Here is a 14,031-nt window from a genome sequence, read left to right on the forward strand (position 1 = left end):
GCGATATTAATGCAGTTGTAAGTTATATATTCCTGACTGTTGGTATGCAAATTGTTTATCATAATATCATGGTCATGTCAGGGTAGACATCAATGTAGTGTGACTAAGAGCATAGGACTTACATACGAGTAAAACCAAGTTGAGTCAAACATGTCTTGATTATTATAAACGAAAGTCATGTAAGGATGATCTATGTATAGTTGTATCGTCCTTATATTATTGTTTGCATTCTTTTTGGCATTGCCATCCATACATCATTTTACGTTTACAAAATGTTTCTTTATTACTTGTTGTTTTCAGTTTGTGTGGGTAATTTATTACGAGAGTTTACCATTTAATTTCGATTTCTTTCATTTTAAATATATTATCTATACTTTAATCATTCATATATTGAGTACTCGTGTCTGTCTTTGTTTTGTTGAAAATTGTATGTTAATTTACTCATAATGGATAAATTTGATGAGGGTATGGTTTTATTGTGTCCTTATAATTAGAAGATAAGTAGGAGTTAAAAGTTATCCTATCTTGTGAATCTAGGGAAATAATTTCTATCAAATTAAAAAATGTATTTTTATGATATTTGATTTATATATATTGATAGTAAACAAGTCATTAAAGCACCTGATATCTAGAAGTTAATCTTTTTGTACCAGCCCTCCAGTGACACAGCGATACGTCTGCGGACTTACAACGCTAGAAACCGGGTTTCGATACCCGTGGTGGACAGAGCACAGCTAGCCCATTGTGTAGCTTTGTGCATAAATTCAAACAAACAAACCTTTTGTACCGCATCATATAGCCAGGAGATTCATTGAGTATAGTGTCATCCTTATTTTGAACCTAATTTTGAGATTACCCCTCTTATTCCAGGGGTTATTATTATTTTTTATTGAGACATTATCCACATCTGTTTATCATTTCTATTCTGAGGTTGTGGAAGTGACTTAAGAGGACTCTGTTTGCTCACTCTTATTCTCTACCTAATTTTGACGAGTTCTTTTGTCAGGAGGATTCGTTCAATTACTGTTTGTCTGCGTCGTGTTCCCTCTCCCAATATTTTTACCAGACTTGGTTTAAATTTTGGGTTAACTCCCAGGACACATGAGAATATATAAATTATCAAGTCCAGGTAATTGCATATAGAACTCTAAAACAAACACTGCTGTTTTCGTCATATTGTATAGGGTTTTCGACTCGATCGTGCACGATAATACGACACAGAGGGGTGCAGCCTATATAGTCCACTAATTGCATTAGTTTGTTCAATCTGAATGACATCTTATGTGCATATGAGCTAAATAGCCATGTTATAGATCTCCAGGGGTCAGGTATAGCCATCCTAATCTTTACCTAATGACCAGTGTAAGAGAAGCCAGTCAGTAGCACCCACCGCCAAAAGGCTTTTGATGGGACCTGGAACCCAATAACAGAATTGACAGTCACTTTTATAAAACCCCACAGTTTAAAGTGTGAATGCGTCAATAGCCAGCAAATAGAATCTATTTACAATATAACTACTCAAAATCTTTCATGTCTTCATAAAAATCTTGGTTTAAAAAATTGGAATTTTAATGCTAGAATAGCTTTTAGCTTCTGTGGCTTTGCCTTCTTTCCGTCCCCTAAATTTTAGTCTATGAGTAATTCCATTTAACAGAAACATTCGCCTATAGAGAGTTAAAATCCCACACAGAGTTTCTGAGAGAATAATCAATAGTTATTATATATCACCTACAAACATTAATGTTGAACATAGAACATTCGGAAACTATTTATACACTAATTATAAAAATAAACTTATATTTCCTGAAATCAACTAGCGATCAAAATTAATGCTAACAGAGCGATACTTTGAGAAGTTCTCTGAAACTAAACAAATAAACACACGTACATTACCTGGAGGCTCAAAATAAAAACCCAGTTGGTTGAATCACTGCTCTTTCAAATAAACTAACGAAGAAAATAGTATTTCCTGTGATTCTGTTTCCACATGCAAAAATATAAATATTCTCTCTGAGATATAGAGCAGGTGTTACAATTATATGTTATAATAAACATTGTTCATAGAGATCTATTTGATGCGACAGCATTATTTGCTCACATAGAAAATTCCTTCAAAAGTGAGATTGTAAGATAAATATCTGTAGTCTAAACGTGAAACTAATTTTAATCATGGAAAGCTAGAAAGACAGAAAATATATGTTTTTCTAAACTTCGAATTTCAATTTCTCAATATAGAAGTAGGAAATAGTCTATTATTATCATTAACGTAGCAACAGGCTCGTAGCTTTATTCAAATATAATATTCAAACAATATTATAACTGTAACTGACGTCAGTGCCATCTGGTAATAGATAGTAAATTTACTAAATAATTCAGTTTCTTTTTCTATCTTTTGTATATATATTTTTCCTCAATACGGAACTTACCGTTTTATTAATATTAAAATTGAAATGCACTACGCAAATGCGATAAAAACAAGGAGGTTTGGAGATAAAAATATTAATTCTTTATACATCTCTAAATTTAAAGTATGTGATTTAAAACATTTCCTGTAAATAGTAATTTCACCTCTATTATTGTGATGAGATAATGTAGAAAAATGATATAATGAGTTTCCTTAAAAATTTGGAATATCCCTTCGTAGCATTCATGCTTATCAGTAGTATATGGTACCTGTTACTTTGACAGGAAATTACCGGAACTTTTTTGCTAACTGAAGCTACTATTGCGAGTAAAAACGAACATATTACATCATTTACTGCTTAGTAAGCATGATGACATAATTTTATCGAAACGTTTTATATCTATAATAAAGTTTTTTCATTCTCCGTTCAAGCCTACAAACTTTTCTAAGTAAATTGGCTTCTTCGTCATCAAATTCAAATGTATTTTAAAAGGATTCATACATGAAGAAATTACGTAAGGTTCAAATGTACCTAAAACAGGACGCAAACCATGGACCTCGAGATTCACAACCCAGCACACTTAACACAAGATCACGCATGGGTTTTAATTACTCGTGAATTAAAGCAGAAGTAAAAATTGCAGGATATATTATTTCTCACAGGAAAATGCAGCATATAATTTAATTTATTACATGTGATTCTCAAATTCGTTAACCTAAATCTATTATGATAATTGTTATGAAGTTGTAGTCATTACGTATTTACAGGATTAAAAGGTTTTCGCTGATACGGAGCGTTACTTTTCAAGTATAATTTAGCGGTGTTTTGTTACGTTGGTGTTACATCTTTTATGACAAGGCTTTAATACATTCTTGAAATAAGTGAAATTTGTGCAAATTTTATACAAAAAGGTTGAGTTTACGCTACCTAAACGTAAATGAGAAGTTCAAATATATAACAACTTTACTAAATCTGTTGTGATTAACACTGAAATTATTTGTGAACAGATGTATTCCTCCATATATTTTAAACATTCTAGATGTATTAGAGTGTAAGCATATTATATTGCATTTATTTCTATCTATGTTTAATTAAATGCTGCACTCTATATCTAATACCTGTTAGCATACTATACTTAAGGAATTTTTCTTATTACCTGCGGCCGTTATTCAAGATTTAGATACGAACGAAGAAAAGAAATGTACAGATAAATCACAATACAAGAACCCTTGGGTGGAATTGAAATGAACAGCCTGTTCCTAAACCATCACTGAAAACTATATGGAAAAAAGTCCTTTTCTCAGTGATATATAAATACATTCCCAAGTTATCCTTGACGAAGGAAGGTGTACTTGCTGAAAGGTAGGCCTTCGTTATTTAGGGATAGAATTGGAATAAGCAGTCCATTCCCACATTATCTCTGACGAAGGAAAGTCTACTTGCTGAAAGGTAGGCCTTCGTTATTTAGGGATGGAATTGGAATGACCGGTCCATTCCCAAACTATCCCTGACGAAGGGAGGTGTAATTGCTGAAAGGTAGGCCTTCGTTATTTAGGGATAGAATTGGAAATGAGCGGCCCATTCCCAAACTAACCCTGACGAAGGAAGGTGTAATTGCTGAAAGGTAGGCCTTCGTTATTTAGGGATATAATTGGAATGAACGGTCCATTCCCAAACTATCCCTGAAGAAAGAAGGTGTAATTGCTGAAAGGTAGGCCTTCCTTATTTAGAGATAGAATTGGAAATGAGCGGCCCATTCCCAAATTATACCTGACGAAGAAAGGTGTACTTGTTGAAAGCGTTTGAGTTATCAGATTATTTGTAATGTGATTCAAAATTTAAGAATATTTTGGAGTTAAAAATTACTCACAGTATTATAATTTTCGTAAGATGTTACAGTTTCCTCTGTACTTTAACCAAGTAGTTGAGCATTTTACCTCATTTTGTCACTTAATGGGGTATTAAAAAATCGTTGAATCCTAGAGTTTTGGCTGAAAGCCAGTGAATCTTGGGAATGAGTGAAATGTTGGTTACAACCAGTTGTTCATAGATAAAGCTGTGAATCTAAAAGTATATTCTCTGGAGATTGTGGAGTCCGAGGTCAGAGACTGCGAGCTTTCGTTATAGAGACAAATATAAAAACTCATGAAGTGAATACATGCATTGTATCTTGTTAACTGGCACTGATATCAGTCAAAGTGAAAAGGTTATGAAAGGGTTTCGTAAGTTTCCAGAAGACGAATGCACACTTTAGAATCAAAATATTTTCACTCTGTGTTTTGAAGCACTACTAGTGTGATGTAAAGTTCCTAAATCAAAAGATATTTAGTTTCATTATCACTGCTTGTCCTTGCTACTTTTAAAAGATATATTTGATATTAATGTTAGATGGACTTTAAAGTTTTTTCATTAAAAATGTACATGTTTTCAATAACTTCGCGGACATATCATGCGTTGATAAAAGTCTACGTGGATTTCGTAGTATCAGCTTGACACTCTGCAAAACAGTGGTTTGAAATACTGGCCCAGTAAGTTTTTAAATCTATCCGTGTCCATGTATCATCTATCTCACACTAACGGATTGTCAATGGTTCTTATTTACAGAATTCTAGTGATAGTTAAAAAGGTTGTATTACTTCTACACTTTCAAATACGTATTTCATTATTTTATACAACTTTGTTAACACAAGATGGATACTAGTTTAATATTTGTCTATTTTTTCCTGCGTGATAACTGGAGTATGTGTATTAATGGTCTACTATAGGGTAACCTAACTCTTTAGTTGTCGAAGGGGCAAGAGTTTGGATTAATGGTTAGAGCATCGGGCTGCGGATTGAAGGGTCTGGGGTTAAAGATGTGATGTTGTTGAGCACGCTTCAGACTTTCAACTGTAGGTGTGTTATGAAAATGACAGCCAATTCCGTTATTTAACTAAAATAAACAAACAAAAAACAACAACAAAATAAAAAAACAGAAAAAAACAAAGACCTTGTGGCAGCGGGTGCTACTGGCTAGTTGCTATTTTTCTTGTTAGTAGTTCATCTTAGAGGCGACTATGCCTGAATCCAGGAGATCCATGACCCGGTCGTTTACACACGTGCGCATAAAGTGCCGCTCAGGTTTAAATAATCTAATTTTATTAACCTATGGAAGGCTGGTAGTAGAGGATGAAAACATTGGAGGGCAATAATGTGTTACTTATGTGACATACTGAAATATAATTTTCCTGTTTTTAATGTATAAGTTTAAATTAAACACGTGATTAGTAATGAGTGCACGGGCCGAATTTAGACCGCCAGCTGAACCATGCTTGTCGACTGTATCAATATTATTAATGGTCTGTCATTATGTGTATATGGTGTATTTATTGTGTATATACAACGCTGTCACTACATTAAAAGTGTCACGATTCTTTATGTAGGCTTAAAGCAACGTTTTGGTGCAAGATCGCGATATAAATAATTCTGATATACTTGCTGGTTACACAGTTTAAAAACTAACACTTTCTAGTAGAAAGTAACTCTGATGTAATTGGTGGCTACACTGTGAATTAAAAAAACTTACTAGAAAAATAATCCAAATATTTCTGATACTAACTTTTAGCAAACTTAGGTTCTAAAGACAGAAAACATCTTGCAGAAACGTCTTCTTTTTTTCTCTCCAAGAATCAAGTTTATAATATCATAAATTAAACTGGAAAGAAGATAAGTCACCAAATTTTACGGTTAAGAAGTTATTTAAATGGTTACTCAAAGAGATGTTTTTTAAATCATAGATATATACTGGGGAGCAAAGTAACATAAATTATATACAAAGTTACCAACTTCCATATTAAACCAGCACGTAATGTTCACAAACTACTGTGAACACACATCCAGATCCTTGATAAGATCCTCGTGACACTTAGTTACTTAATACAGATCCTTAATAAAATCGTTGTGATACTTACTTAATCCACCAAAGTATTATTATTATTGTACTTTTCTTACAGATATTATTTTGCTTTGTTAGTTTAATAGTCCTAAATCTACTCATCTGGCCAAATCACGTGAGATATTATTGGCCGGAAATATCATTGATAGCGAGGGCACCCATCTAATGGAGCAGCACGCATTATTAGTTTTTTTGTAAGTAGGAACGGGAAAACGTTATATTTCGATAGTTGTACTCGGTTCTGGCTTGATTTCTTTTTATGCAGAAGCTCTATCAATTCGTGGTTTATTTACACCAGATCTTCAAGAACTGCTTTATAATGTCATTGGCATTTCAATAAATGTATTCAGAAGCAAAAGAAAATCACACACCAGAGAAACTACTTTATTGTGCGAATTTGAACAGTACACACACACACACACACACGCCATATAGTTCACCAGTTATAATAATTATTACATCATCATACATATTTACAAACACAATGCAGTGGATGTTTCTCACCGACAAAAATCATCCATAAAATTCCTATACAGATGACCGTATGAATGATTCATGACTGCTAGATATCAGAATACTGAAAATATACAGCATTTCCCAGCTTATAACACCTTAAATATAAGTATCTAGGAACACGTCAATTTTATTAACGGTGAGCAGCTTGTGGTAAAATGTTGAAATAAACAAAGGTTACGCAGAGCGTTTGAAAGCTAAAATAAACTTTATCTGCTGGTATGTAAAATTAGAATAAATAATGATCCTTACTTATAAATACGAATACAAAAATTCATCTGTTGCAGAAACCAAACCAAAAGTCTAAATTACGTTGTCTTTAAGGAAAAGACTTGTAAAATAAATAATTTTAAGAAAATTTATTCAAAGGAATATTATATGTTAATCGATCTCAAGTGATTCTGTAAAATGCTCTTTTGCAAATATTGAATTAGTTAATTTATTTTTATGTATAATATATATATATTGTACCATAAGTACGTCTTGTAGCTATTTCATACTAGAAAAATGCCCAAAGAAAAGGCTGTAATAACCCAACATAATTCTCTAGTATAATTATTTTAGCACTGCTAAAAAAAGAGTTCTCGAACTGAAATTACGAGTAATTTACTAATATGATGTGTGTTTGTTGTTAAGCACAAATCTAGATAATGAGCTATCTGCGCTGTGCTTACTTCTGGTATCGAAACCCAGTTTTTAGCGTTATAAGCCTTCAGACGTACCACTGAGCCACTGTGGGGCTACTATTTCTAAATTATAGGTCGTAACTTCGCTTTAACAATATAGTTTTATAATATAATAGCAATTTGAAGAAATTTGAATCAATATAATCATGTGTTCACGTTTCTAGTTGGCTCGATTACAAGTAATAATATCAGGCTCTTTATATTGTCTCTTCAAACATATCTATGAAAACAAAAAAGACAGTAGAATGTTACAAATAACCTGTTACCTTACAATTTAATACTTTTGTATATTTACCGGGGGAGGTAAAAGTCCTAATATTCCTTATTGTTATAAAGGTAATGTGGAATATCGAAAATCTGCTGACCTAGAGTGTTTAGGCATATTGGGATCATTTGTTACCCTACACGTCTTTGTTATCGTTTCCTGACGAACTTAGGTAGCAACGTTTCTGGAGTAATATCGTTGTGCTCAACAACGTTTTTATCGATACATTTTATCTTAGATTTATAATTTCAGTAATGTTAATTGTATGGCCTTGTTTTTACCTTTATATCATGACATCGTGTGAGGAAAAAAATGGCCTCCAATATGTTTAAACATCGAATGTCATTAGATTTGTTATATTCCTCACCTACTTCACAACAATAGGGAAAAAAAATCAAGATTTTTGACCCATCCTGTATATTGTGCTTTAATCCTTCCATATAATATCATTTCTGGTGATGTAAAACGTTGAACACCTGTTTTACATTTTAAACTTATATCTCTTATAGCTATTTTACATGAATAGCTGGAATATAAATTTTATTTTTTAATACTCGTGAGCAAATAAAAACTCAAATATTATATAATGTGTTTTGCCAAACCTTTAATTCACCCAATTTTTATCGCCATTTTGTTTTACTTGAAAAAAAACTACCGCAAAGTACATGGCGTTAGAGATTATAGTTTTATATAAAATGTTTGAAATATTAGTTTATAAGTTATACAGATTTCATCTTTCATTTGTAATTAGTCTAAAAAGTAAAGTAAAAATTCAATCAGATGATAAAATGAACATGTATTCCAGCATGTTATGAAATACGAGAAGAGAAAAGATGATCGGTCGAGTCTGCTGCCATTTTCAAAATGATATCATGACATTTTCAAAATCTATCCCCTGTAATCGTGAATTCTGAGAATCGCATACGAATATCACGAAATAACAAATATTAATAGAGGAATAATATCAGTAACTGAGTGCCTTCAACTAATCACGTACCTATTGGGTGCAGATAAACATTATTATTATTTTTTTTGTCGAGTTGGGGACTGCGATTTCTATATATATATATATATATATATAGTTTATATCAGATTATGTCATTCATTTACAGTCCTGAGAAAACAAAGCATTCAAAAAATGAGTTTATAACTTCGTATTGTTGGTATTTACATTAAATGTTGCAACGAATAAAAAGTAAACATAATAAATAAATAAATAAATAAACAGAAAATTCGTGAAGTTTTTTCCAAATCAGGCTCACATGATTGGTCTAAAATAATTATTTTTTCCAACAAATTATTTTTATTTCAACAAACATGTGAAAAAAACAACAACTTATTTTAAAAGTAACGAAAAACCCTGTATTATAAAGTAAGAGCTTTAATGATTGTTTACATATTTGATTGCCTATAGAAATAATTATTTTTTAATGAAGTTATAAAGCAAGCAGTTGGAACGCGTAAAATGTTTATATTGTTTGTCACAAGAGTAAGACAGTAAAGCATGCTGTGGGAATGTGTAAATATTTCATACTGTTTGTCCTGAGAGCAAGACAGTAAAGCATGCTGTGGGAATGTGTAAAGTCTTTATATTGTTTGTCACGAAAGTAAGAGAGTAAAGTGTAAAAGAGCATTGATAGGTAGTTGTCATTCGTTAATTATACATTTGTTTAACTTTGTGATTTTTTGAACAGGTCACATAAAAAATAAAACATTAATAACAAAAATACTGAAACATCAATAATAGTAAAGTCGATTGGGTGGCACCAGTTGTTCACAAAGGAACGTTTTGGAATTCCTGTCAAAACTGACTAGTGAGTGTTTTATGAGCACCTGAACAACCAGTATGTACACCCAGAGAGGTGGGACAAATTAATCACATAGTCACTAACATTTTATAGCTTGGAAACAAGTAAAGATTATAATACACTATAATATATGACTAGCAGTCGTATTCTTCTGGCCCACAAACTGTCAAGTAAGTAGACAAACATCCCACATATGGATTTCAAAGTTATGCCTGATGCTCACATGCACTGCCAATGAATTAGTTTTACCACCGATACTCTCCTATTTATAATTCAGGACAGGAAATACAACTAGAATATGAATATCAGTAGTGTTTAATCACGGAACTAGTTCACAGCGAGCCAAGCTTACTTGTAAGACTTTTAGGCTACGCATGTTTCTCATGATACCCTAAATATCGGTAGCACAAACTGGTCATTATATTTAAAGTTGCCCAAATGTTATAGACATTTTCTTGAAAACCGCAAGGACTATGCTTGGTCTGGATTATACGGGGAAATCACAGATTGACAGTCAAATTTTTTCATTCTTTTCAGTTGTTATTCAGAGGTATACTTCAAACCAATGAACTTTCTTTTTTAATTGACCTTGACTAAAATCACCGATTCTTGTTCTAGCTGTGAAAAATGTTGAGTTTTGAGGTAAAAATTATGTCGTTTATTTTTCAAAACATACATATACCTAGGTCCTAGTCACTGAAAACTCTTCAAAAATGTAGTAAAATCGTGGTTAATTCAGTATCCTCATAATATCTGGTCAGAAAAGGTTCAAAACATTAATACTTTTGGGAGGAAGGAATGCCTGATCCCCCTCCTTCCATATCATCCAACCAGGATGCTGGACTAGGTGGAAACTCTTGGTAACTATGATTATTACCTCCATTCATTTCAGAAGAAGGTGGCAAGGGACCAGATGAGCCCACCATTCTGGAAGGGGTTAAAATTGGTGGGAGGTGTCCATTTTGACCGTGGACGGCGTGATGTATTCCTGGACCATATGGTATTCCAATTCCCTCTCCTCCATAGCTGAAAGGTCCTGGGTGAGGAAAGGGAAGAGGGATGGGTGTATTAGGACTGTGATTACCCGAGATGTAAGGAGGTGTGCCAGGGCCATGGAAAGGATTACTTCCAGGGAATATAAGTCCATTTGGACCTTGAGGAGGAGACGGACCAAGAGAACGTTCCTGATCCACAAGCAATGCACCACCAAGTGGAGTTCCAAAAGAGTCTGCAGGTCGTAGTTCCAGTTCATCTGAAAATAATATATTTTTAACCATAAATTTATGAAAATCTAAAAAATAAAAATAATTAAAATCATACACTATTTCTTTTTAGAATAACTAGTTTTGCATCTCACATTTCGTCACAAAACCTTTAATATAGATCTTCGTACAATTGATCAAAATTAATGCACCCAGCAAGCCAATTTCATTGCGCGATTTAATTGTAGTGACAGTTTTGTATTCCAACTTTGCATGGAGCGTTAAAAATGTCAAAAGAGGTTTAAAATGAAAATGTCTATGCTACTGTTTGCGAGGCTGATCTTATTGAAATATTTCTCCATTATTTACGATTTCTCTTCTATTTTCACAAAGAAAGTTGAAAGTAAATCGCTATAATTCATTGTTATCAACTGATTTACCAACTTGCTTAACTATTAAAAACCCAACAAATAATGAAACTTTTAAAAAACTGTAAACAAAGTTCGATAACTAAGATTCCCTTACAACTATGAGTCTTAAATATATTTTGCTTAAAATCTTGTGGTTAGTATCCTTATGTGAAGAATGTGGTTTCTGGTTCAACGTGAGAATTATACAAAAGTGCTCTTCAGTTTATTAGTGTATTGTCTTTATAAACGTTTAAATCAAGGGTTTACTGAACCGGTAACAGTTTTATAACTGATATCCCTGAGTTTTCCATCGGGATGAAGTTTCTTCGAATCATTTACATAAATAATAAAAAGTCAAAACTCAGCCAGTTCCTGTACTGTTAACTGATGCCCCAGAGTTTCTCACCAATATTACGTTCCTAATAACCCTTTACATAAGTGCAAAACAAAAATTCAAAACTCAACCACTTCCAGTACTGTTAACTCAAGCCCCAGAGTTTCTCACCAATATTACGTTCCTGGTAACCCTTTACATAAGTGCAAAACAAAAACTCAAAACTCAACCACTTCCAGTACTGTTAACTGATGCCCCAGAGTTTCTCATCAATATTACGTTCCTGGTAACCCTTTACAAAAACTCGAAACTCAGCCAGTTCCAATACTGTTAGCTGATACTTCCGAACTTCCCACCAGGACAGGTTTAGCTACCGTAATGACGATTCTGTCTGCTCATGAGCTATATAATCAGGAACGAAGAATGACATTATGACACTAACTTCTCAATGGAGACATATTAAGTTTTCTTCGAGATCGTTGTTCAGCTGAGTTTACAGAGTACTTTACAAAGGACTACTCAACTCTTTGCTCAATTCAATAAGGGAAACACTAATTCAAATAGTTCTGTAAAACAAAGAATAGAAAAAAAAACTTGTAATTTACCTTTCTTGATTTCCTTTATATTATAGTTCAGCAAAAGGGTTTACCATAAGTGAATTCTAGTAGTTGAAAATAAAAGTAAGATAAAATAACTGTTTACTTTTCAAAGGATGTGGAAATACACGGAAAAGTTTGTCAATTTAGATTTTCCTCTACAAATGATGGAAACACAGTGTATAAACATTTTAATCTAGTGTACCGGGTCGAACAGGAATCATTTACGTTGGCGTCGGATTTAACAAAATTTCATGGTTATCATTTCTAAGTGCATTTTATTAGTGGTGAATTTGCAAAATGGATCATGCATATGCATTGAGTGATAATGTTCAACTCCTAAGATAATTCAGTTCTATGTTCTGGAATGTTGCTGCTATCATATGAATAAATTCAACTTTACTGAAAATCTTAGGACGTTTCTTATTAGCGTGGCTAATAAAAGAATGTGTATAAGATTACCTAAGATAACTTGAAGTCCAAAACATTAAGTTTGTACACTATGCTGGGTCAGGCAAAAACCAAAATGAAGCATACAAAATATTCTACATTTCGTAATGTAATATTTAGTAGCGGAATATAAGAGACATACTTAAAATCGTAACGGATTGTCGCATAACTAAAATTACAACTCTCAAAAAGATCTAGCAAAAGTTCTAGTATAGGTTGAAATCCCTATTGCACGTTAAACGGCATTAAATTTTCATCAACGATAGTGGGTTCAGGTGTCATTATCAAAAATTGAAATAAGGTACTAAACAGTAAAGCTTGAGATAAAATACAATTCTCCTGTCTGGTACTTAATAATAAGACTTGACATAAGCTATAATCTCTCCTTTCTGGTACTAAAAACTAAAGCTTAAAAAATATAATCCTTTTAGCTGATACTAAACAATAAGCCTTGACATAAAATATAGTATCTTCTATCTGGTATTAAACAGTAAGGCTTCACATAGAATATAGTCTCTTCTATCTGGTACTAAACAGTAAGGCTTCACATAGAATATAGTCTCTTCTATCTGGTATTAAACGGTAAGGCTTCACATAGAATATAGTTTCTTCTATCTGGTATTAAACGGTAAGGCTTCACATAGAATATAATATCTCTTATCAATTTCTGCGGACGTACAACGCTAGAATCCGGGTTTCGATATCCATGGTGGTCAGAGCACAGATAGCCCATTGTATAGCTTTGTGCTTAATTACAAACAAACAAATAAACTCTTATTAATTTAACTGAATTTCTTATCAGGCCACTGACAAATTTTTTAGGCCTTCAATATACAGTTTTGAATGGTTCAAAATGCCATATAAATACACAAAACTTCATAATGTAAAAAAGAGGCCTTATTAGACCTAGTGAAATAATTTAGTACAGTACGGAATAGTTTTTAGTTTTCTGAAATTTAACATTCATAAGTCTATATAGAAAACATCATATCACGTAATGAGAGATCGTTTGTTTGTTTGAAGTTAAGCACAAAGCTACACAATGGGCTACCACTCGTATTGAAACCCGGTATCTGGCGTTATAAGTCCACAGACATACCGCTGTGCCACTGGTAGGCAATGAAAGATTGAAGTCAAACAGCATTCCCTCAACTTCAACGATGTCATAATTTTGTAATATAAATTGGTTGTTGTTTGAAGTTAACCACAAAGCTATACAACGTGCAATCTGTGCTCTACCCACCACGGGTATAGAAACCCGGTTTCTAGCGTTGTAAGTTCGCAAACATACCGCTGGGGGCGAATATAAATTAGAAATAGGCCAAGTGCTTGTTATAAATAATGTTTTAGGAAATAAAAACTAGCTAATAACAGCAACACACAAGTCGTAAGAGTTACGTGTATAATGGTTCACTAAAGAATGTCATT

At 32.9% G+C, this 14,031-nt stretch overlaps 1 protein-coding gene across 2 annotated transcripts in view; it reads right to left on the reverse strand.

Moving 5' to 3' along the window:
- Positions 1-9,177: 9,177 nt before the first annotated feature.
- LOC106478278 (LIM/homeobox protein Lhx3-like) overlaps positions 9,178-14,031 on the reverse strand; it is a 91,460-nt gene continuing 86,606 nt past the window's right edge. For both annotated transcript variants that reach the window (XM_013938809.2, XM_022381858.1), the window contains exon 5: positions 9,178-10,863. In XM_013938809.2, the coding sequence (XP_013794263.1) occupies positions 10,388-10,863 (476 nt within the window). In that variant the 3' untranslated portion in view covers positions 9,178-10,387. The remainder of the gene's footprint in view (positions 10,864-14,031) is intronic.

This window comes from Limulus polyphemus, unplaced genomic scaffold (assembly GCF_000517525.1).
Source record: "Limulus polyphemus unplaced genomic scaffold, Limulus_polyphemus-2.1.2 Scaffold196, whole genome shotgun sequence".
NCBI classification, from domain to species: domain Eukaryota; kingdom Metazoa; phylum Arthropoda; class Merostomata; order Xiphosura; family Limulidae; genus Limulus; species Limulus polyphemus.